The sequence below is a fragment of the Carettochelys insculpta genome, chromosome 22 (genome assembly GCF_033958435.1).
Source record: "Carettochelys insculpta isolate YL-2023 chromosome 22, ASM3395843v1, whole genome shotgun sequence".
Taxonomy (NCBI): Eukaryota; Metazoa; Chordata; order Testudines; family Carettochelyidae; genus Carettochelys; species Carettochelys insculpta.
In genome coordinates, this window is record NC_134158.1 from 15248752 (window position 1) to 15273417 (window position 24666).

General features: G+C 57.6%; 1 protein-coding gene and 1 long non-coding RNA gene across 3 annotated transcripts in view; one reads left to right on the plus strand and one right to left on the minus strand.

Annotated features, from left to right (window-relative positions):
* Positions 1 to 625: 625 nt before the first annotated feature.
* The window catches only part of LOC142024733 (uncharacterized), a 30970-nt gene continuing 6929 nt past the window's right edge, over positions 626 to 24666 (minus strand). Inside the window, exons 5-18 of one of the 2 annotated variants that reach the window (XM_075016911.1) lie at positions 22350 to 22514; positions 21615 to 21854; positions 21137 to 21364; positions 19424 to 19564; positions 18558 to 18797; positions 18134 to 18361; positions 16416 to 16556; positions 13387 to 13626; positions 12909 to 13136; positions 11316 to 11456; positions 9798 to 10025; positions 7519 to 7860; positions 5643 to 6707; positions 626 to 5032 (exon numbers count right to left, since the gene is read on the minus strand). In XM_075016911.1, the coding sequence (XP_074873012.1) occupies positions 3705 to 5032; positions 5643 to 6707; positions 7519 to 7860; positions 9798 to 10025; positions 11316 to 11456; positions 12909 to 13136; positions 13387 to 13626; positions 16416 to 16556; positions 18134 to 18361; positions 18558 to 18797; positions 19424 to 19564; positions 21137 to 21364; positions 21615 to 21854; positions 22350 to 22514 (4955 nt within the window). In that variant the 3' untranslated portion in view covers positions 626 to 3704. The remainder of the gene's footprint in view (positions 5033 to 5642; positions 6708 to 7518; positions 7861 to 9797; positions 10026 to 11315; positions 11457 to 12908; positions 13137 to 13386; positions 13627 to 16415; positions 16557 to 18133; positions 18362 to 18557; positions 18798 to 19423; positions 19565 to 21136; positions 21365 to 21614; positions 21855 to 22349; positions 22515 to 24666) is intronic. The other variant, XM_075016912.1, reaches the window with a different exon arrangement.
* Positions 6818 to 9170, plus strand: LOC142024735 (uncharacterized). The gene is made up of 3 exons (XR_012648514.1): positions 6818 to 6842; positions 8097 to 8192; positions 9142 to 9170. It is a non-coding gene; the product is annotated as an uncharacterized LOC142024735 (long non-coding RNA).

Consider the following 24666-nt stretch of genomic DNA (forward strand, 5'->3'; position numbering starts at 1 on the left):
CAGAACACAGGATCTGCGGGGGGGGGCTGCTCGCTGGGGTAAAGGCTCCCCCCTGGCCTGGGGGCTCTGTCACACCCCACCCTGCCAAGGCAGGGGGTAGAGCAGGCTGGTAACATCCGGGTTGGGGCGGGCGCTGGCAGCCAGCTGGCGGTTACCAGAGCTCCCCAGGGGAGATAACAGGAACCAGCCAGACCGGTCCGGCGGCCATGGGATCCTGCCACCCGTCCCCTCCCCCACACTCCTCCACAGGACCCCAAAAACCTCCCCTCCTTGGCCCCCCCAAACTCAGTTCAATCGCCCCTTCAGGCTGCCCGAAACCTTCCCTCACTGCCCCACTTGCCACTGAAGGGGGAGGGCTGTATCCTGCCCCTGGGGCTGGCATGTTAGGGACAGAGCTGAGCCCCGGTGCACTCGTGTCATAGGTGGGCACTGAGGCAGACAAGGGGTTGGTGCTCACAGGGCTCCCTGGCTTGGCGGGGGGATGCGGGGGCGGGGAAGAGACAGGAGCCTGCCCCATGGAAGGGAGGGGCAAAAACCATTTCAAAGCAACCCCTTCCCAGCCCCAGCCTATGTCCTGGGTGCCAGGATGTAGGCAGCAGCCTCCCCACACTGGGCCGTGCTATGGTCCCGCATCCCCCTGCCAGCCCTGTTACAACCCAGCAACCTCTGGTGTCTATTCCACACCGCCCAGCTCAGGGGCGGCTCCTCGTGCGGCAGCTCAAGGGATTGGGGGTTCAATCCCAGGGCGTGGCGCTTGGAATGGGCAGGCTTTGTCCCGGACGCCTGGGTCCCCTCCTCTGCTTGCAGGACCCAGGGAGCGCTGGCAGGCTTGGCCCTGGACTCCTGGGTCCCTGCTGCACACGTTGCCCAATGTCTCTCCTCCACATGCCCAGATCCAGCCTCCAGAGCACAGAGCCAGGGCAGGTGAGAGGGATGTGGCCACCCCCCGTGAGGATGGGAATAGGAATCTCTGATTCAGCCTGACCCCAGCCCACATCTGGACCGGGAAGCCTTCCCAGGAGGCCAGGTCTGAAGGAGTGACTTGCTCCCAGGGAGGAGAATTAACCCCCAGAACCATTTATACAACACAATGGTGGGGCCCCGTCCCCCACACTGACCCTTGGTGGCCATTGTTTAATCATTGTCCCAAAAGATCTGCTTTCATTCCCATGGGGGCTAGTTCTGGGGAACGCCTCTGACCTGTGGGGGGCTGTCAGTCCCACGGGGGCTTACAGCTGATGAGCCTGGGCTTTGATGTCTAGCGGAGCAACGAAACACCAGCTTCACTCAGTGATAGCAGAAACTCAAGAAACCGCCACCCAATCGTTAACCCAACGGCTACACAAGCGGCACGACGAGGCGATTGGGCAACAAACCGGCAAATGAAATTTCACGTGGCTGAAAGTAAGGTAATGCACCTTGCAAAAAATAATCCCAACCCTGCATTGAAAAGAATGGGGACTAATTAGCTACAACTACTCGAGAGCGAGAGCTTGGAGTCATTGCAGGTTGGCCTGGAAACATCCACTCGATGAGCACAAGGCAAAAAAGCAAACCGAATGCTAGGACTCGTTGCAAAAGGGATAGAGAATAAGACAGAAAATATTTTATTGCCTCTAGCTAAATCCCGCGGTAGGCCCCCAGCTGGAACAGGGCCTGCAGACGTGGGCACCTCATTGCAAAAAAAAAAGGAAGATACATGAGCACCAGAAAAGGGACGGAAAAAGGCAACAAAAATGCAGGGCTGGGACTTGTCAGCGTAGAAAAGAGACAACTGAGCTGGGAGCTGGCAAATCAGGACAGATATGGAAAACATGAACAAGGAAAAGTTATTGACTTGTTCCCATAACACAAGAACTTGGGGTCACCAAATGAAATGAATGGGCAGCAGGTTTAAAACCAACGGAAGGACAGTTGTCTTCACCCAGCGCACGGTAGGGCTGTGGCGCCCCTCGCCCGAGGTGGTTCAAGGGGTCAAGAAAGACCTCGCTAAATTAACGGAGGACATTAGCCAGGACTGGGGTCCTAGCCTGTTTGTCAGTGGCTGGAACAGGAGGTGGATTGCTCCATGACCCGTTTACTCCCTCTGGGGCACCCGGCATTGGCCTCTGTTGGCAGACAGGACATGGACTGGATGGACCGTTGGTCTGCCCCAATGTGGCCGTTCTTATGTTCACGCGAGAGAAAAAAGCCAGTGAAAAGTGAGTGTCTTTGGTCAGAGCTTCTGATGGGCCTGGGACACCTGGAGGTGGTGGATGTCCCATCTCGAAGAAGGGGATCATCACCCCGGAAGGGGAGGGTCGGCCCATCTGTCGCTGTTTCCATGAAACACCCCACAGGCCCTCACGTGACAGCGAACTGCCTGGGCCAGGAAGCGGCGACAGAGGGGCATCTCCAGAACCCGCTGCCCTAAAAGGGGGCTGGGAGAAAGCCGAGGGCCCACTGCCCCACAGCAAAGATGGCTGACTGCTTGGGGGCTGGGAGGCCATGACTCCGTGGGAAATAGCCCTTTCCTGGCTTCCTCCCTCTCTGTTCACTGCAAACTCTCCCTCCCACTCCCAGGGCTGCCCCCCTCAGACCCACACCTTGCCCCATGGCCTCGTGGGGAAGCCCTCTGCCACCCCCGCAAACCCAGAGCTGTCCTGGCTCGGTTGAGTTGGTGGGAAATCAAACCCCAGCCCAGTCTGGTTCTTTGGAACAGGCAGCTAGGACTCTTCCCTGGCCTGTCCCCCCGCCCTCATACAGCCATGTGGGGTGCTAGGGGGCACCCCCAAACCTAGGTAACGGGCAGGGCCTGGAATGACTAAATCCAGCACAGCCTGGGAGGGGGGGGAATGGGGTGTCTAATGGGAAGGTGGGGAGGGGCCCAAGGGGCAGGGGACCCTTGTCCAGGGATGGGGGGGGCAGTACCACTCTTCTTGTGGTGGGAGCTGGGGGGTGGCACCCTAGCTTGGAGCACAGTGGTTAAAGGGATTTAGGGGCATTGCTGTCCCAGGCAGGGGCTGGGGACAGACAGACAATATCGCTGAACCTGGCAGACCCTGCTCTGCTTCCCCCTTTCCCTGGGGGAGGGAGGGACAGATGAGTGATTTCCCGTAACACTGCCCCACATGTGCATGACGGGAAATTCTGCAAGGCCTCACCCCTGTGCATTGTGGGAAATTCTGGGACCACCCCCACCCCAGCCTATCTTGGGAAGGGCTTTTCCTCAGTACATCAGACCCAGCTGGTCGCCATCACCAACCCCATCCTGTGGATTGGGGAAACTGAAGCACAGCAGGGCTAAAATACGCCACCAACCCCCGGCTCACCCACGCGCACTGCGGAAGTCATTCTGCCCCCAGAACAAAGGAAGAGGCTGTGCTAAGCTACGGCCAGCGAAGATAAACTGAGAAAATCTAATGGCTAAAACGTCAATGCTGCACCCAGGGCACAGGCCGGTGCCCTGAGAAGGCAGCGTTGGCCCCCGAGTTCAGCCAGTGGCTACCAACTGGGGCCACTGCTGGGTTGAAAAGCCACAACCCTGAGCAGTGGGAGTCCTGAAGTGAAGCACCCCCAACAGGAGCCCCTTTTTTAAGGCCATAAGGTGGCATCCAAGCCCCTCCCAGATAAAAAGATGGTTTCCTGAGCCGCTGTGCTGAGCTGGCCGCAGGCCGACACGCTCCACCCCAGAGCTGCCAGCCGCCCCCTGCGCAGTGCTGTGGTTATAAGATCACGCAGGAGTCAGTGTGGCGTGGTGGCATGGGGGACAAGGGGGTGGAGGGGTTCATGGGCTGCGGGCCCAGCTGGTTTCTCTGTGCAGAGGGGGCTGGCGGGGCCAGACTGCAGCGCTGTGAGGGGTTGAGGGGAGGACTGGTACCCTCACCCGCGGGTGGGCGCCTGCTCTCCGGCCAGCCCTGCTCAGAGGTTGCTAAAACACAAGCAGCTGGCGGAGGGCAAGGTGCCAGGGCCACTCTTGAGAGCTGCTTGGCGGGGGAGACAGCTGGGCCTGCGAATGGGTCTGCAGAGATGGGGCCCTCAGTGGGCCGCACGGCTGCTGGCGTGTGCCAGGCTTGACATGGGGCTCTGCCCCCCACCCGGGGGTGTCCTTGGAGGGGAGGCGCCACCTGGACCTGACTGTGGTGGGCCTGGGGAGGCAGCGCTGGGCCCCCCGCAGGCACAGGGGGCCTATCCGAGAGGGGAGGATAGATGACTGGTCGGGCAGCAGCGAGAGGGTCACATGGGGCAGGAGGTGACTCTGCCCCCCGCCAGCCCCATAAGCTGCTGCCCGACCCTGCTGCTGGGAGGACCACAGGGGCGCTGGGCACCAAGCTGGGTAACTGCGGCATGGCCTCAGGGTGCTGTGGGCTCTGCCCGCTTCTCCGAGTCACAAAGGTGGGAGGGGGCCTCCGCAGGAGGTGGGGGTCTCCAGCTGGGGCAGGAGCTGTGGGGCCCAGAGGCATGGCAGGCAGGGTGGGAGGTGGCACAGTGAGGGTGTCGGGGTACCCAAGCTGGGTGGGAGCTGGGGAGACTGGAGGGGGTGCAGCTACAGTAGAAGGGGGCTCAGACACGATGCTGGGGTGCCTAGCCCTGGTGGGAGCTGGAGGAACAGGAAGGGGCTCAGATGGGATGTTGGGGTTCCCAGCCCAGGTGGGAGCTGCAGGGACAGGAGGGGGCCTAGCCAGGGCAGGAAGGGGGTCAGATGGGAAGCTGGGGTTCCCAGCCCGGGTGGGAGCTGCAGGGACAGGAGGAGGCCTAGCCAGGGCAGGAGGGGGCTCAGATGGGATGTTGGGCTCCCCAGCCTGGGCTGGAGCTGCAGGAACAGAAGGGGGCTCAGCCAGGGAGTTGGGGGACCCAGCCGAGGAAGGAACTGGGGGGACTAGAGGGATCTTGGCCAGAGCAGGATGGCACATGGCTGGGGAACGGGGGTCCCCAGCTGGGCCAGGAACAGCAGGGGAGGCAGGCAGTTCAGCCAGGGCTGGAGCCGCCTCAGATGCAGCGTGGGCGTTCCCAGCCAGGGCGGCACCTTCATGTGGGATCCACAGGGCAAGACCTTGGAAAACAAACCCAGAGAAATCCCACTCAGGGGGAGGCACAGCCAAGCCAGGGGGTGCCACCTGCCGCCACTCCCCTGCCCATGGGCTTGGGCCATGCTACGCTCACTGCCAGACACGGCTTGGGCTGCTAGCAGGAGCTCCTTCAGCTGGCAGCAGTAGGAGGCTTTTATCCTGCAACCCAGACCAACCAGCAGGGGGCGACAGGGCCCAGTGCCATCCAGGATGCGCCGCCTGCCCCAGTGCATTTTGGGAAATACCCAGCATGCCTCAGCCAGTGGGCTGCAGCATGGCACCAGCAATGCATGCTGGGAAATGCCCTGCCCCGCCATGCATTATTCCCAGGTGCCCTGTGGATAAGTCTGAGGTGCTCAGGGCAGAGGGGGGGAGCACCAGCAGGGCATTGTGGGAGATGTCCCAGTGCAGGGAGAGCTGGGAAGGAGGAGGTCCAGCAAAGCCAGTCACAAAGGGACACTCGAGCCTGGCCCCATTCCTATGACCCCAGCAAAAGGAGGCCCAATCATTCGGGGCCCATGGGGAGACCTGGCCCAGCCCCCCCTAACTGCCCCCCACCACCATGTAGGGCAGCTGCCCCCCACCATTACCTACCGGGCTCTCCCCTGCGGGGGCTGTTGGGGACCACAGGCAGCAGCTGTGTCTGCACCCCGCAGCCCTGGAGCCTCACGATGTCAGGCATCTGCGCCAGCCACTGCTTGGTGGAGGCCGCGTGGGCCAGGGGCAGCGGGTGCTGGTGGGTGGTGCTGTACGCGACGCGGAACTGGAAGAGGGACATGCCCCCGGGGTGCCTGGCCAGGATGGCCCCCACCTTCCGCTTCAGTTCTGCCAGGTCCTCATGGGGCTGGGAGGCAGGTGCTTTGGGGGAGCCTGTCCTTGGGTGCTGGGGGGCAGTGCCCAGCTGGGCCCCAGGCTTCTGGGTCCCCTGCTCTTCTCGCAGGGCCAAGGGGATGCTGACAGGCCTCATCCCGGACTCCTGGGTACCCTGCTCTTCTCGCAGGGCCAAGGGGGTGCTGGTTGGTCTCACCCCGGACTCTTGGGTCCCTTCTTGCAGGACCAAGGGGGTGCTGGTTGGTCTCACCCCGGACTCCTGGGTCCCTTCTTGCAGGACCAAGGGGGCACTGGCTGGTCTTGTCCTGGACTCCTGGGTCCCCTCCTTTTCTCGCAGGACCAAGGGGGCGCTGGCGGGTCTCACCTCGGACTCCTGGGTCCCTTCTCGCAGGACCAAGGGGGCACTGGCTGGTCTTGTCCTGGACTCCTGGGTCCCCTCCTTTTCTCGCAGGACCAAGGGGGCGCTGGCGGGTCTTGCCACGGACTCCTGGGTCCCCTCCTCTTCTCGCAGGACCAAGGGGGCGCTGGCTGGTCTTGGCCTGGACTCCTCTGTCTCATCGTCCGCTCGCAGGCCTGAGTGGCGGCCGGTGGGCTGGGCTGGGCTCTGTGACCAGGCTGGGAGGTGGGGGTTGGGGCCAAGGCAGGTGGGGGTGCAGAAAAGCTCCTGGCCCGAGGGCAGGCTTGGAAGCAGACGCCGACCGGTGGTAGCACTTGGCAGATGGGGGTTGAGGCAGCTGGTGGCGGGTGAGGCTGGGCGCTGTGGGGCCCTCGTTTGCAGGAGGGAACAGGCACTGCCAGAGCACAAGGACCCAGATCCGCTTGCCGGCCCTGGAGGGGGAAGCCTGTCAGCGTGGATAACAGCACCTGACACCCCCCAGCATGCATTGCAGCTGCTGCTCCACCTGCATCCAGCTCCAGCCCCCACAATGCACTGGAGCAAAGACGGACTTATGCAAATGAGGGGTAAGTGGAACCCCCCCCCCCCCAAACAACGCCCCGCCTCATAGACAATAAGGAACGGAGGTCTTGCGACCCCCAGCGACGCTGTGGAAAGCTGGGGGTGGCTCTGGCCTATGGCAGGGAGTTATCGACAGCCAACCCACAGGCAGCCAGGACTCCTGGGTTCTCTCCCAGCTGGGGGGGGCCAGTGAGAGGCTAGAGCAGGCAGGTGGGAGCCAGGATGCCTGGGCCCTACGCAGGCTCTGTGTGGGCGAGGGGGTCACTCATGGAGCCCCTGTTCCGTTCTCTCCCTCTGGGGCACCCGGCATTGGACAGTCGGCACAGAGGACAATGGGCCCTTGTATCACCTTGTGGGGCAGGTCTGATGTTCTTAGGCCCCTAACCCCACCATGCCCCCCGCCCCCTCAGCCTGCTGGGGTCACTGGGGGAGGAGCGAGGGGGTGGAACGAGCCCCAGCTTGGCATGACATGTTCCTGCCTATTGGCAGTTAACCCAGAGAGCTGGTCACCGCGCCCACACCGCCATGGAGGTGCTAGGCAGAGACCTAGTGCTTGGAGCAGGGAGCCAGGATGCCTGGGTTCTACGCGTGGCACTGGGAGGGGTGTGGGGTCTAGTGGTTAGAGCAGGGGGTGGCCCAGGACTCCTGGGTTCTGACCCTGGCTCCGGCCGCACTCCCTACCTCTCTGGAGCTTCACCAGGCACTTGTCGCTCTCCCCAGAGCCCTGGAGCGTGAGTCCTGGCACGCCTCCCAGGAAGGAGAGCACATCCCCATAGCCTCTGGCGTGGCCGATGCTCTCCAGGTTGGCTCCAAACTTTCTCACCAGCAGCTCCTTGAGCTTCTTCACCCGCAGGCCCAAGGGATAGGGGCCCAGGACGTCCCAGATCAGCTCCGCCATCCCGTCCGGCTCAGCTGCCCCACAAGGGCGCTGTGGTGGCAAGGGGGCGGCAGGGGCAGGAGGTGGGGGGGAGCCGCCTGGCCAGGCTGAGAGGAGTGGGGGTCCAGGGGGGGTAACGGTGGCATCTGGAAAGGAGGGAAGAGAGAGAAACAACAGCCCCTCAACAGAGGGAGAGAGCAAGGGCCCCCCGCAGGTCCACCCAGCGCCACTGCCCCGACCCAGGGCCAGGCCACCCCCACCACGTACAGCCTCCCCAGGGCCCAGGCTGTGCCCTGCAAGAACTCCCAGACACATGCCCGCTCTGCCCCTCCTGTGACATTACTGGGTCTTCACACGGATATTACTGCAACCACCACCCTAGGCCGGCACCGTGTCCAGTGCCGCGCGAGCCGTGCGGGGAAAGCCGGTGATTCCCTGAATCTCCTTCTGGGTTTGCATCTTGGTTACGTGCGGAGCAGTGAGTATCGGCTCGGGGCGGGGAGGTGAAATTGGCATTTTGGGGGTTTGTCTACTCTGGGGCTTTTCTCCGGTAAGAAAACACCTTGTGACCACCCAGCTGAGCCTATTGTCCAGGAATAACAGGGCAGTTATCTGGGACGAGGCGCTCCATCCAAACACCCTCCCGTTCAGCTCCTCAGTCCAGTCAGCCTGCACAAAGCAGAGCTAACTCCGAGACGGCTGGCCTCCTGGGCGGCCTCCCGTCAAACTCAAGTGAGGCTGCAAACTCGGCTACGTTGTTCCCAGCTATTGCAAATGGCTGGGATACGTTTTTCCCGCCTGCCGCGGCAGGGCAGCAATGGGGCTCTGGCTGGCTCAGCAGAGCCCCAGCTCCTGGAGCTATGGTTTCTGCATGAGCTTCAGCTCCAGTTCGGGGCTGTGTGGGGCTGCAGCAGGTCTCCCCATTGGCCTGCCACGTTGACCTTCCACCCTGGTCTGGGGCTCTGTAGGGTGGCACCAAGGCTTCTTGCAGCCCTGTACCTGGAGGTCCAGCCCCAATGCAGGGCTCCATGCGGCAGCAGCCGGGCTCCAGCTCTTGCAGTGTGGATGCGCTATTCAGGAATAACTTATTTCTACTTAACAAAGTAAAAACAAAGTTATGCCAGAAAAACTCTGCTGTGTAGACCCAGCCTGGCACAACAGCAGGTGGGGCAACCTGCTGTGAAAGGGTTCCTAGCCAGGGGAAGCTGCACTCCACTCCAATCCACATCGGAGGAATGTGGCTGTGGACGTGTAGGCTGGGAGGCTGGCAGAACGCCCCCCAAAAGGACGGGGGCAGGCGACCAGCTCTTGTGACAGGCTCCATTTTGAATGTGCTTCCCCACAATGAGGGACAATGGAATTTCCTCCATGTGGAGAAGGCTATAAAGGCGGCCCTGAGGTCCCACCACATTTTGTCTTCAATCCAGCTCATCACCGCAGGAGCCGAGCCTGGAAGGATCACTGACCCGTCCTAAGAGAGGACGTTCTCCAGAGACGTTTAAGAAAAGAGCTTATCCCACCTGCTGCAGCCTGCACCGAGAACTGAGCAATGGGAGGGGCCTGATTCGATTCCTTTAACAATATTACACTCACCCTCGTCGTTCTGTTTTCTCATTAATAAACCTTCAGGTGCTAAAGGACAGGCCCAGTGTGCCTTTGGGGTAAGATGGGGAGTATTCATCGACCTGGGGCTGCTGGCACTGGAAGAGCCTGTGCGGGTGTGGGGAGGCTGGGTGACACCCGCTCTCGCCTGGGAAAGGAGGGGACTGGTTGCAGCACAAGGGAAGCTGGAGTGTCAGACGGAATTGCTGGTGGGACTTCTTGCCGGCCGGCGAGACAGGAGACGTGCTCAGCGTGGCGGGTTTGGTGCCCTACACTGAAGGGCCCCCAGGCTCAGGCGCTTAGTGACCCTGTTTTAAGCAATTTGCCCTGGTTTAGCCCTCAGCTGCACATGGAAAAACCTCCTGTGTTCCCCTCCAGGCTCAGAGCTCTGCCCCCCCCACCGCACCCTCCCCCGCCCGGCACAGGCCAGCTCCCCCTTCCCCACAGCTCATGCTGGGACCCCCGGCTGTGTGCCCCCTACCTGTGGCCAGACAAGCCAGGCAGTCCCTGCCCTGCGCGGGGTCACGCAAACAGAGCTGGGGCACAGCCCGGAGCAGCCCCAGGGCGTCCCCGCAGCCCTGCTGGCGGCTCAGCACCTCCAGGTCCAGCCCACGCTCCCTCTGCAGGACCTTCTTCAGCTTGCTCACCCTCAGTCCCAGCGGGAAGCGGCCCAGCACCTCCTGCACCCAGGCCGCCACCTCAGCCCAGCCTGCAAAGAGACGGGGGTGAGAGCCCTGCTGTGGGGAGCCCTGTGTGCACAAACCCAGGGCTGGGGGCAGGTCCTCCTGCAGAGCCAGGACAGCGGCCCACAGGCTGTGCCACACCCCTCACCCAGCCTGTCAGTGATGTGTCCCCCTGGCAACCCCCAAAATCCACGATCAACACGCCCCTGCCACCTCCAGTCCCCCAGGAACCCCCCCACAGCCCCCTCACCAACATGCTCCCTCCCTCCCCAGCCCCCGGGAACCCCCCCACAGCCCCCTCACCAACACTCTCCCTCCATCCCCAGCCCCCGGGACCCCCCCCACAGCCCCCCTCATCAACACGCTCCCTCCCTCCCCAGCCCCCGGGAACCCCCCCACAGCCCCCTCACCAACACTCTCCCTCCCTCCCCAGCCCCCGGGAACCGCCCACAGCCCCCCAACCAACACGCTCCCTCCCTCCCCAGCCCCCGGGAACCCCCCCACAGCCCCCTCACCAACACGCTCCCTCCATCCCCAGACCCCTGAAACGCCCCCACAGCCCCTCTCACCAACACGCTCCCTCCATCCCCAGCCCCCGGGAACCCCCCCACAGCCCCTCTCACCAACACGCTCCCTCCATCCCCAGCCCCCGGGAACCCCCCCACAGCCCCTCTCACCAACACGCTCCCTCCATCCCCAGACCCCTGAAACGCCCCCACAGCCCCTCTCACCAACACGCTCCCTCCATCCCCAGCCCCCGGGAACCCCCCCACAGCCCCTCTCACCAACACGCTCCCTCCATCCCCAGCCCCCGGGAACCCCGCCACAGCCCCCCTCACCAACAAGCTCCCTCCATCCCCAGCCCCCGGGAACCCCGCCACAGCCCCCCTCACCAACACACTGCATCCATCCCCAGCCCCCCATGAATCTCCCCACAGCACCCCCACCAACATGCTCCATCTAGCTCCAGCTCCCCCGTGACCTCCCACAACCCCCCCAACATCCTCCTCCGCCTCCCCAAACAACCCCCAGTGCCCCTGCAAGTCTCCCCAATGCCAACAGCACTCTCTGAACCCCCCCCAACACCCCCGCCAAGTGCCCTGCCCCTCAGCATGCCCAGCCATGGGTAAGGGAAGCTCATGCATCGGGCCACTCAGGGGCACGACAGCCCCACAGAGCCCTTCCCGAGGGGCAGATGGGAGCTCAGGCTCCCCAGCGCTGGAGTTGGTACTCAGGAGCCTGGCTTGGCTGAGGCTCTCCCTAGGCTCGTGCCCCACATGCGGCGACCTGGCCGAGGGGCCGGCTGGGCGGCTCACCGGGCGGCTCCCCCTCTGCTCCTTTCAGCCCCTCTTCCCCAGGCTGTAAGGGGGCGTCAGGCTGGGGGCTGCTACCGGGACAGGCCGATGAGGCAGTGATGTCCGGGGGGGGCTGTAGGGCGGAGGGCGTTAGAGCAACACCTGGAAGAGGGAGGAGGAACAAGAGCAACTCAGTGGGTGTGAAAGGGCAAGGACCCGTGCCCCCCCCCCCACCAGCTCCTGCAACGGCTCCCCTCAGCTCCCACCACCAGACACCTCACTCTGCTCCCACCCCGCACCAGCAGACCCAGCTGTCCCTCCTGCAGTCACTTTGGCCACAGACCCTGCGGGGCTGCAGGCTTTGGTCAAATATCAGAGGGAGAAATAACAAAAATAAAGCTCAATTCTGCCTGGAAACCGCGGAGGTTGTATATCTCCCACGGACCTCACCCCGACACAACGACAGGGCCGCATTTCAGCCGCTGCAGCCCCGCAGCTCAAACTGCCCCCGGCAAGAAATTCCGCTCGCCGAACAGGGGCTGTATGAACAGACACGGTCATCCTCGGCCAGCTGCACCCACCTCTGAGCCAGCGCAGCTCAGACTCTGGGGCTTGGAGTCTGGCTCGTGCTCACCTCTGAGCGCCAGAGCTCCGTCGACCGCCATGTTACGTGCAGACCCGGCTCAAGGGGACAAAGTGTCACTGTTTGTGATGGGAGCGGAGGAGGGAAGGAGAAACTGGGGAAAAATGACTTGTGTCATCAAACATCAAGGGAAAAAAAGCCTATTTTGGTCCAGACAACGTGAGAAAAAAAGGGAGAAGCGGGGAATAAAAAATAAGCGCTTTTGTCAAAAAATAAAAATAACACAGAGGGCAAATCGCACTTTGGCCACAAAAGCAGGGGAAAAAGGGCTGATGTTGAAGAAAAAAATAACGTCCCTAAGGGGTCGCCGTGTGAGTGTGTAGCTTCACAAAAACAAAAACAAAACAAAACAAAAAAAAAAAAAAGACGTCCTGGAGCACCTTAAGGGCAAACAATTTTATTTATTAGGTAACTAACTTTGTGGTTAAAAACCTTTAAAAGTTCTCGGGTATTTGCGAATCAATAAACACATAACATTTTCAAACAACAAAATGTGAGGGAGAAAAAGTCATTTGGCTCAAGAAAACAGAAAAACGTCAACGGTCATCAAAACGTGAGAAAGACTCACAATAGGGTTGTTTCCACAGAACATTTCAAGTTTTCAGTTAAAACGCGCGCGCGCACACACAGAGCTATTTTCCTTTAGCAAAATCACTGTGGTGCCACATGGGAGTTGTAGCTCCAAAGCTTGACTCCTCCCATTCTCCTCTACAGCCCAAGATGCCTGGTCAGACTACATGTCCCAGAATGCACCACAGTCTCTACTCTTGGTGAAAGGAGGTGGTACTGGATAGCTGTGGTTGGGCGCATTGGGGAGATGAAATCTCACAGTGGAGGTAGGGAGGATATGCTCGTGGGCCACAGTGTAAGGTACATAGTGCCCATTGGTGTGAGCAGTGGGATAACCTGTCCTCACCCTTACCCAAGACCGGGTCACTCCTAGGGCCTGGAACCCCTCCATCTGTCCTTACCTGTGTGGAGCTTGACAAGACACTTGTTTCCTTTCTCCTGCCCCTGCAGGCTGATCCCAGGCAGCCCTCTCAGATAGTCCAGGGTGTTCTGATAGCCCCATCGCTGGCTGTACTCCTCCAGGTTCACCCTATGCTGCTGCCACATGGCCTTACTCAAGCTGATCACCCGCAGGCCGTTGGGGTAGGAGCCCAGGATGCTCTGGAGTAGCGGCAGGGGGTCTGCAACATCTGATGAGACAGACACACCATGAGAGACACTGGGCAGCAGGAGACATACAGCCCATTGGCCAGGTTTTCCCAGCATGCCCTGGGGTAGAGACATCTGTGTGCACAGAAGCTACCGGCCAGTTTTCCCAGAATGCCCTGGGGTAGAAACAGCTGGTCACAGGCAGGCCACATGCCTTTGGCCAAGGGCTCGCCCCACTCAGGAAGGCGGTGGGGGCAGGGCAGCCCCACGAGGAGCCCTCTCCCCACTCACCCTTCATAAAGGTACAGCTCAGGGCATGGCTCTTTTTTCCCTTCTCCGGCTTCCAGAGTTCGATGCCTGGCACCTGCCGGAGGAATGACACGACTCCCCGATAGTCCCTGTCCGGGCTGATGGCCAACAGGTCCACCCTGTGCTGCTTCAGCAGCCTCTTCACCAGCAACTTCACCTGCAGGCCATTGGGGTAGCAGCTCAGGATGGCAGAGACGTGGGCCTGGATTTCACCCAACCGTGCTGAGAGAGGGAGGGACGGCGGGATGAGTGGTGGAAAGGGGGAGCCCAGCCAGCCTACGAGCCCCCAAACCCACAGGCTTGGAGCGCGCCAACCAGAGACAGTGTGTGGGCCAGGTTTTCCCAGCATGCCCTGAGGCAGATGGCTGGGTGGGAACATGAGAACGGCCATACTGGATCAGACCGTAGGCCCATCAATCCCAGTGTCCTGTTCGCCGACAGTGGCCAGTGCCGGGTGCCCCAGAGTGAATGAACAGAACAGGTGATCATCAAGTGATCAATTCCCTATCGCCCATTTCCAGCTTCTTGCAAACAGAGGGTAGGGACACCGTCCAGGCCCTTCCTAGCTAACAGCCGTTGATGGACCTGTCCCCCATGAATTTATCGAGTTCTTTTTTAAACTCTACTATAGTCTTGGCCTTCACAACATCCTCCGGCAAGGAGTTCCGCAGGATAACCGTGCGTTGTGTGAAAAAAGATTTCCTATTGTTTGTTTTAAAACTGCTGCCTGTTAATTGCACTTGGTGACCCCTAGTTCTTGTGTTGTGAGAAGGAGTGAATAACAATTCCTTATCTATTTTCACCACACCCGTCGTGGTTTTATAGACCTCTCTCATATTTCCCTTAATCGCCTTTTTTCCAAACTAAAAAGTCCCAGTCTCATTAATTTCTCGTCATACAGCAGACGCTCCATACCCCTAATCATTTTTATTGCCCTTTTGTGAACCTCTTCCAATTCCAATATATCTTTTTTTGAGATGGGGTGATCACATCTGTACACAGTATTCCAAATGTGGACGTACGATGGATTTATACAAAAGTAATATGACATTTTCTGTCCTATTATCTATTCCTTTCTTAGTCATTCCCAACATTTTGTTAGCTTTTTTGCCTGCCACTGCACATTGAGTGGATGTCTTCAGAGAGCTATCCACAGTGACTCCAAGATCTCTTTCTTGAGCGGCAACAGCTAAGTCAGACCCCATCATTTTATATGTATAATTGGGATTATATTTTCCAAAGTGCATTATTTTGCATTTATCAACATTGAATTTCATCTGCCATTTTGTTGCCCAATCACCCAATTTATTAAGATCCTTTTGTAGCTCTTCACAGTCTGCTGGGGATTTAACTATTTGGAGGAGTTTTGTGTCATCTGCAAATTTTGCCACCTCACTGTTTAACCTTTTTCCAGATCATTTATAAATATGTTGAATAGGACTGGTCCCAGCACAGACCCCTGGGGGACACCACTATTTACCTCTCTCTATTCTGAAAACTGACCATTTATTCCGACCCTTTGTTTCCGATCTTTTGACCAGTTACCAATCCAAGAGAGGACCTTCCCTCATATCTCATGACAGTTAAGTTTGCTTAATAGCCTTTGGTGAGGGATGGTGTCAAAGGCTTTCTGAAAATCTAGGTACACTACACCCACCAGATTCTCCCTGTCCACAGGCTTGTTGCCCCTTTCAAAAAATTCTAATAGATTGGTGAGGCACGACTTCCCTTTACAAAAGCCGTGTTGACTCTTCCCAACAAATTATGTTCATCAATGTGTCTGACAATTCTGTTCTTTACTAGACTATCAACCAGTTTGCCCAGCACTGAAGTCAGACTGACTGGCCTGTAATTGCCAGGATCACTTCTGGAGCCCTTTTTAAAGATTGGCATCACATTAGCTATCCTCCAGTCATCTGGAACAGACGCTGATTTAAATGACAGGTTACAAACTAGAGTTAGTAGTTCTGCAATTTCACTTTTGAGTTCCTTCAGAACTCTTGGGTGAATGCCATCTGGTCCTGGTGACTTATAACTGTTTACTTTAATCGATTTGTTCCAATATCTCCTCTAATGACACCTCAATTTGAGACAGGTCATCAGATTTGTTACCCCAAAAGAATTGGTCAGGTTTGGGAATCTCCCTCACATCCGTGAAGACTGACACACAGAAATCATTTAGTTTCTCTGCAATGGCCTTATCATCTTCCAGTGCTCCTTCAGCATTGCGATCATCCAGTGGTCCTATATGTTGTTTAGAAGGTTTCCTGCTTCTGATGTACTTAAACATTTTTTGCTATTCCCTTTGGACTCTCTGGCTAGCTGTTCTTCAAATTCTTTCTGGGCCTTCCACATTATATTTTTACACTTCACTTGGCAGAGTTTGTGTTCCTTTCTATTTTCCTCACTAGCATTTAACTTCCATTTTTTAAAGGGTGCCTCTTTGTCTTTCACTGCCTCTTACTTTATTGTTTAACCATGGTGGCACTTTTTGGGTTCTCTTACAGCGTTTCCTAAATTGGGGTGTACACAGGGACAAGTGTTGGAGTCACTTTGTTCGGAGAATCTGCCAGGACAGAGCTTTGGCCAAACGTCAGAGGGAAAAATAATAAAAATACAACTCGATTCTGTTGGAAAACCCCAGGGGTCGTGTCTCTACCTCGGACCCACCTATGACCTCCCTCAGCCCCCACCTCCTCCTTCACCCCCACAAACGACACCCCTCGGCAGGTCTCAACAATGCCAATGGCACCTCCCCAACCCCACCAACACCCCCCCAAACTATCTCCCCGCAGCGTGCCCTGCCCCAAAGCACCTCCAGCCATGGGTGAGGGAAGTTCGTGTATTGGGGCAAACTGGGGCATGACAGTCCCACAGAGTCCTTTCCAAGGGGCAGATGGGAGCTCAGGAGCCGTGGCCCTGGCACTCGGGAGCCCAGCTTGGCTGAGGCTCCCCCCAAGCTCACACCCCACATGTGGCGACCTGGCCGAGGGGACGGCTGGGTGGCTCACCAGGTGGCTCCCCCACTGCCCCTCTCAGCCCCTTTTCCCTGGGCTGCAAGGGGTCCTCAGGCAGGGGGTTGCTGCTGGGACAGGCCGATGGGATAGAAGAGTCCAGGGGCGGCTGTGGGGTGGGGCGTGTCACAGCAGCACCTAAAATGGGAAGAAAGAACAAGAGCATCTCAGTAGGAGTGAAAGGACAAGGACGCACGCCTGCACCCCCCACTCCAGCTCCTGCCACCAGACACCTTACTCTGCTCCCACCCCGCACCAGCAGACCCAGCTGTCTCTCCCCAGCCCAGCTGCCCCTCCGCCCTTCTCAGCATAGTCTGGCGGCAAAAGGCAGCAAAATAGCCACACGTTTCCCAAATAACCAAACCACATCTTCGTACAAAGCCCAGACGGAGTCGCTTTGCTCAGAGCACCTGCGGGGCTGCAGGCTTTGCTCCAGCTTCAGAGGGAGAAATAATAATAATAAACCTCCATTCTGTCTGGAAGTCTTGGAGGTCGCACCTCTACCACAGACCGCACCATGACGCGACCACAGGGCCGCACTTCTGCCACCGCGCCGCTCCGATGGGGCAGTCGAGAAACACGGCTCGCCGAACAGGGGCTGTGTCAATGGACATGGTCATCCTCAGCCAGCTGTGCCCACGCCGCAGCCAGCGCAGCTCAGACTCTGGGGCTTGGAGTCTGGCTCGTGCTCACCTCTGAGCGCCAGAGCTCCGTCAACTGCCATTTTACGTGCAGACCCGCCTCAAGGGGACAAAGTGTCACTCTTTGTGATGGGAGCGGAGGAGGGAAGGAGAAACTGAGTGGGGAAAGTGGCTGCTGTCATAAAACATCGTAGGAAAAATGCCACTTGGGTCCAGGCAATGAGAGAAAAAAGATGTTGCTTTTCTCAGAAAAGAGAGAAGAGAAGAAGTGGCTTGTGTCTCAAACGATGGGGAAGAAAAAAGTCACTTTTGTTAAAAAAATACAGAGGGAAAACCCGGCTTTGGCGAAAAAGCAGAGGAAGAATGGCTCGTGTGGAAGGGAGTAAAAAGTCACAGAGGGGTTGCCGTGTGAGTCTGTAGTTTCATAAAAGAAGAAAAGAGAAAAAAATAGCTGCCTCGGAGCACCTTAAAGACAAACAATTTTATTTATTAGGTAATAAACGTTCGTGGATAAGGAGCTTAAAAACTGTTTGGCTTTTAGTGAAGGAAGAAAAAGTCACTCTTCTCAAAAAACATGTGAGGCGGGGAAAAGTCATTTGGATCAAGAAAACAGAAAAAAAGTCAGTTGTGAAGGAACCGTGAGAAAGTCTCACATTGGGGCTCAGTTTCCAGAGAAAATCTCAAGTTTTCAGTTCAAAAGCATGACAACAAAACAGAGTTATTTCACTTTAGCAAAGTCAATGTGGTGCCTCGTGGGAGTGGTACCTCCTAAGTTTCACTTCTCCCATTCTTATCTATAGCCCAGGATGCCTGGTTAGACTACATCTCCCAGAATGCACCACACTCTCTATTCTTGGCGAGGGAGATGGTGGGCGCTGAAAAATCACAGGGTGCATTGTAGGAGATGAAATTTCACATTGGGGGTGGGGAGGGAGCCTAAAAGGCCATATATGCTAGTAGGGCACAGAGGAAGGTGAAGGGTGCCCATTGGTGTCAGCTGTGGGATAACCTGCCCTCATCCTTAACCAAGACCAGGTCAGTTCTGGTGCCTGGAACCCGTCCATTTTTTCTCACCTGCATGAAGCTTGACAAGACACAATTCATTTTTCTCCAGCCCCTGCAGGCTGATCCCAGGCAGCCCTCTCAGATAGTCCAGGGCGTTCAGATATCCCCATCGCTGGCTGTACTCCTCCAGGTTCACCCCGTGCCGCTGCCACATGACCTTTCTCAGTCTGATCACCCGCAGGCCGTTGGGGTAGGAGCCCAGGGAGCTGTGGATTAGCGGCAGCGGGTCTGCAACATCTGACAGGACAGAGACAACCGTGAGACACACTGCGCAGTAGGAGACAGACAGCCCATTGGCCAGGATTTCACATCACGCCCTGGAGCACAGAAGCCACCGGTCATGTTTTGCCTCATACTTTTGGCCAGGGGCTCTCCCCACTCAGGAGAGGTGTCAGGCCAGGGTGGTCCCACAAGGAGCCCTCTGTCCCCTCACCCTTCTTAAAGGTACAGCTCAGGGCGTGGCTCTTCTCTCCCTTCTCTGGGTTCCAGAGTTCGATGCCTGGCACCTGCTGGAGGAACGACACGACTCCCTGATAGCCCCTGTCCGGGCTGATGGCCAACAGGTCCACCCCGCGCTCCTTCAGCAGCCTCTTCACCAGCATCTTCACCCGCAGGCCCTTGGGGCAGCAGCTCAGGAAGGCAGAGACGTGGGCCTGGATTTCATCCAACCGTGCTGAGAGAGAGAGGGGCGGTGGGGATGAGCGGTGGAAAGGGGGAGCTCTGCCAGCCTACGAGCCCCCAGACCCACAGTCTTGGAGAACGCCAACCAGAGACAGTGTGTGGGCCAGGTTTTCCCAGCATGCCCTGGGGCAGGTGGCTGGGTGGTGACACAGGGACAGGCTTTGGAGTCATTTTGTTCAGAGAATCTGCCGGGCCGGAGCTTTGGTCAAACATCAGAGGGAAAAATAATCAAAATAAAACTCAACTCGGCTGGAAAACCCCGGAGGTCGTGTCTCTACTACGGACCCACCTGTGACCTCCCTCAGCCCCCACCTCCTCCTTCGCCCCCACAAACGACACCCCTCAGCAGGCCTCCCCAGTGCCAAGGGCACCTCCCCCCAAGCAACCTCCCCCCAGCGTGCCCTGCCCCATAGCACCTCCAGCCATGGGCGAGGGAAGCTCAGGTATCGGGCCAAACTGGGGCATGACAGCCCCACAGAGCCCTTCTCGAGGGTCAGATGGGAGCTCACGCTCCATGGCACCAGCGCTGGCCCTCAGGAGCCTGGCTTAACCAAGGCTCCCCCCAGGCTCATGCCCCACACGCGGTGACCTGGCCGAGGGGACGGCTGGGTGGCTCACCGGGTGACTCCCCCGCTGCCCCTCTCAGCTCATCGTCCCTGGGCTGCAAGGCGTCCTCAGGCAGGGGGCTGCTGCTGGGACAGGCCGATGGGACAGCAGAGTCCAGGGGGGGCTGTGGGGTGGGGGGCGTCACGGCAACACCTAAAGTAGGAAGAAAGAACAAGAGCATCTCAGTAGGAGTGAAAGGACAAGGACGCACGCCCCCACCCCCACCCCAGCTCCTGCGACGGCTCCCCTCAGCTCCCGCCACCAGACACCTTACTCTGCTCCCACCCCGCACCAGCAGACCCAGCTGTCTCTCCCCAGCCCAGCTGCCCCTCCGCCCTTCCCAGCATAGTCTGGCGGCAAAAGGCAGCAAAATAGCCACACGTTTCCCAAATAACCAAACCACATCTTCGTACAAAGCCCAGACGGAGTCGCTTTGCTCAGAGCACCTGCGGGGCTGCAGGCTTTGCTCCAGCTTCAGAGGGAGAAATAATAATAATAAACCTCCATTCTGTCTGGAAGTCTTGGAGGTCGCACCTCTACCACAGACCGCACCATGACGCGACCACAGGGCCGCACTTCTGCCACCGCGCCGCTCCGATGGGGCAGTCAAGAAACACGGCTCGCCGAACAGGGGCTGTGTCGATGGACACGGTCATCCTCAGCCAGCTGTGCCCACGCCGCAACCAGCGCAGCTCAGACTCTGGGGCTCGGAGTCTGCCTTGTGCTCACCTCTGAGCGCCAGAGCTCCGTCAACTGCCATTTTACGTGCAGACCCGCCTCAAGGGGACAAAGTGTCACTCTTTGTGATGGGAGCGGAGGAGGGAAGGAGAAACTGAGTGGGGAAAGTGGCTGCTGTCATAAAACATCGTAGGAAAAATGCCACTTGGGTCCAGGCAATGAGAGAAAAAAGATGTTGCTTTTCTCAGAAAAGAGAGAAGAGAAGAAGTGGCTTGTGTCTCAAACAATGGGGAAGAAAAAAGTCACTTTTGTTAAAAAAATACAAAGGGAAAACCTGGCTTTGGCAAAAAAGCAGAGAAAGGATGGCTCATGTGGAAGGGAGAAAGGTCACAGAGGGGTTGCCATGTGAGTCTGCATATTCACAAGAGAGAAAAACCTAGCTGTCCTGGAGCGCCTTAAGGGCAAACAATTTTATTTATTAGGTAACTAACTTTGTGGCTAAGAACTTTTAAAAGTTCTCGGGTATTTGCGAATCAATAAACACATAACATTTTCAAACAACAAAATGTGAGGGAGAAAAAGTCATTTGGATCAAGAAAACAGAAAAACGTCAACGGTCATCAAAACGTGAGAAAGACTCACAATAGGGTTGTTTCCACAGAACATTTCAAGTTTTCAGTTAAAATGCGCGCGCGCGCACACACAGAGCTATTTTCCTTTAGCAAAATCACTGTGGTGCCACATGGGAGCTGTAGCTCCAAAGCTTGACTCCTCCCATTCTCCTCTATAGCCCAAGATGCCTGGTCAGACTACATGTCCCAGAATGCACCACAGTCTCTACTCTTGGGGAAGGGAGATGGTACTGGATAGCTGTGGTTGGGCGCATTGGGGAGATGAAATCTCACAGTGGGGGTAGGGAGGATATGCTAGTGGGCCACAGCGTAAGGTACATAGTGCCCATTGGTGTGAGCAGTGGGATAACCTGTCCTCACCCTTACCCAAGACCAGGTCACTCCTAGGGCCTGGAACCCCTCCATCTGTCCTCACCTGTGTGGAGCTTGACAAGACACTTGTTTCCTTTCTCCTTCCCCTGCAGGCTGATCCCAGGCAGCCCTCTCAGATAGTCCAGGGTGTTCTGATAGCCCCATCGCTGGCTGTACTCCTCCAGGTTCACCCCATGCTGCCGCCACATGGCCTTACTCAAGCTGATCACCCGCAGGCCGTTGGGGTAGGAGCCCAGGATGCTCTGGAGTAGCGGCAGGGGGTCTGCAACATCTGATGAGACAGAGACACCATGAGAGACACTGGGCAGCAGGAGACATACAGCCCATTGGCCAGGTTTTCCCAGCATGCCCTGGGGTAGAGACATCTGTGTGCACAGAAGCTACCGGCCAGTTTTCCCAGAATGCCCTGGGGTAGAAACAGCTGGTCACAGGCAGGCCACATGCCTTTGGCCAGGGGCTCGCCCCACTCAGGAAGGCGGTGGGGGCAGGGCAGCCCCACGAGGAGCCCTCTCCCCACTCACCCTTCATAAAGGTACAGCTCAGGGCATGGCTCTTTCTTCCCTTCTCTGGCTTCCAGAGTTCGATGCCCGGCACCTGCCGGAGGAACGACACGACTCCCCGATAGCCCCTGTCCGGGCTGATGGCCAACAGGTCCACCCTGTGCTCCTTCAGCAGCCTCTTCACCAGCAACTTCACCCGCAGGCCGTTGGGGCAGCAGCTCAGGATGGCAGAGACGTGGGCCTGGATTTCACCCAACCGTGCTGAGAGAGGGAGGGACGGCGGGATGAGTGGTGGAAAGGGGGAGCCCAGCCAGCCTATGAGCCCCCAAACCCACAGGCTTGGAGCGCGCCAACCAGAGACAGTGTGTGGGCCAGGTTTTTCCCAGCATGCCTCAGTGCAGGTGGCTGGGTGGTCAAATAGGGACAGGCCATGGGCCAGGTTTTCCCAGCATGCCCTGGGGTGGAGGTGGACGGGTGGTAAGATATAGACCCTTGGTCAGATTTTTCCAGCATGTCCCAGGGCAGAGACAACTGGGCAGAAATGTGGTTGGCTAGGTTTGCCCACTCTGTCCTGGGACACCATCTGCCTCCTTCGGGTAGAACATGGAGTAAGTAGCCTCTGGGCCTGGTCCAGCCCTTTGCCTCTCTGCTCAGGCTCTTCTAACCAGACTGTGAACCAGTATCAACCACGATGCAGGACCCTAACTACCCAGAATCCCCCAGGGCAGGCAGCAGCCACCTTCCTCAGGGCCTCACCTGGATTTGTTTCTGAGGTTGGGGGCACACTGGTGGGACCCAGGCAGGCAGCAGCCATGGAGGGTGGAGCAGGATCAGGGGTGGCACTGGGGGGAGGCGCGATCCAGAGCTCGGGTGAAGGAAACCCATCAGGGTCCAGAGGTGGCAGCGGGGAGACAGATCCAGCTGAGGGGAGAAAAGGGGTGAGATAGGAAGAGAACGGAAGAAAAAGAGCAACAAAGGGGTGGGAAACAAAGGAAAGAGATAAAAAGAGGAACAACAGGAGAATAAAAGGCGAAGGTAAAAAGAACAACCAAAAAAAAAAAAGAAAAAGAAAAAAGAAACAAACACGTCTGTCCAGGAGAAAAAGATTGAAAAAAGTCACTTCCTCCTACATCTTCCATGGAAAAATCTCAAGTTTTCATTAGAAAAATCGAAAATCAAAATATTTCCCTTCAGAAAAGTCACTGGGGTTGTACCACACACACCCCCCTCGCACCCCTCCTCGTACAAACACATTGCGCTGTACGGCCAGGCCTCCTTGATAGGATCGCAGCTCCCACAACGCTCTGCAAGCTGCTCTGGGACCTGCCCTGGGAGGGCAGGAGGCGTTTCCTTGTGGCAGAGATACCCTGCACTGTGGCAGAGGCAAAATCCCTGGGCAGGGTGAAGCAGAGGTGCCCGGCCAGGGGGAAGCGTTATATTGAAACGAATGTTAAAACCTGCACACGATCTACAGACTGACGTACGCTTTAGTTTGGCCAATCCCTGACACACCCTCAAAGGGGGACCTCCTACAAGCTGAGATCTGGCCAGTGTAGCAGAAGGTGTTTATACAGGGAAGAGTAAGTAAGAGCCAGAAGGAAAGACCATCTGCTGAGGTAGGGCAGCCCGGCGGCTGACTCAATCAAGAGCAAATCAATCAGCAGCTTCCCACCTGACCCTGCTGTGTTTACAGGCTGGAGCAGGTATAAACCTGAGCCTTTACAAAGACATAAGAACTTCTGAGAAAAGACTCTGATAGCACCTGGCTGAGCTGAGCTGAAGATACAGACTGAACTTCTCTAATCCGGCTCCCTCGGGACCTGACCAGTGCCGGACAAGAGAATACGCCAGACCATGGGAGGTCAGTATTGTCTAGCCACATCATCAACCTTCCACTGCTTACTGGGCTCTGAGAAAGCTTGGAGGGGTAAATTACAGCTAAAGAACAGCACAGAAAGCCAGGACTGGAAACAAACTTCATGGGACCCCAGGAAACTCGGCCACCCCCACGAGACGTGATCGTCCAGCTAACTCAAACCACGCCGTGTTATGGACGTTGCCGAACGGGAGTGTCCCGGATGGGAGAGATTCACCCTGTACAGAAAGGCCTCGATCTGCAAGCAGATAAACGCTCGGGCTTGTTCAGCTAGACCGTGCAATTGGATGCACTGCATAGATACAGCCCACAAGAGAAGAAATGGGCCCAAGATTGTATGCATTATGGAGGAGGTACTTCGCCAGCAGGAAACCCTCCTGAAATCCCAGCTCGCTGGGCCAGACCAGCCTTTGGGCGAGAAATATCTCAGCAGAAAGGAAGGGCACGTGTTAATAACCCAGAGGCCAAAGACAGCCTGATATGTGCTATTGTCCCTGCAGCCTCACGCCTGGGCAACCTGCTCTGAATCCGTCTCACTTAAACAACCTGCAATCGGGTTTGACCCTCGCTGCCCCCTAGGTTACATCTACGCGCTACAACCACCGGGGTTAGCAAATGGCTTGCACACCCACGGCCCTGGCTCCTTGTCTCAGCAGCACACATCCCGACCTGGAGAGCTATATCCATTGTCCTGTCCGCGTGGGCACTGCAAGGCAGCCCAGAAAGCCACACCTGTCGACACGTCGCATCCATGTGGACACCGTGTCATCCTCACTAACATCACAGACCAGTGTCCCTCATGTGGCCACCAGGTGGCAGCAGTTCACCCCCCCCCCCCCCCCGCCCCACACACCCCATGAAGCAGCCAGGGGAGCCCAAAGGACTATGTAGGCTAGTGTCACCTCCCAGCTCAGTGTTTAGTGTCAGCCCTCTGTTCCTGGGGAGCCACAAAGTGACACTCCTGGAAAACAAATCCCTGTCCCCAGAGCCTCTGTTGGAACCAAAGACAAAGCACTGAAATTGGCAGGGATGGACACACCTAAATCCCACTAGCAAGGGTGGGTGGATGAAGGAAATGCCCCCAGCCTCATCTGCACTGACGACAGAACAGGAGGACATCTCCATTAGCATAAAGAATGGAGACCAGCTCTTCCAAAGCCGGAATCGCACTGAACTCTGGGACACCGGAAGCGGAGA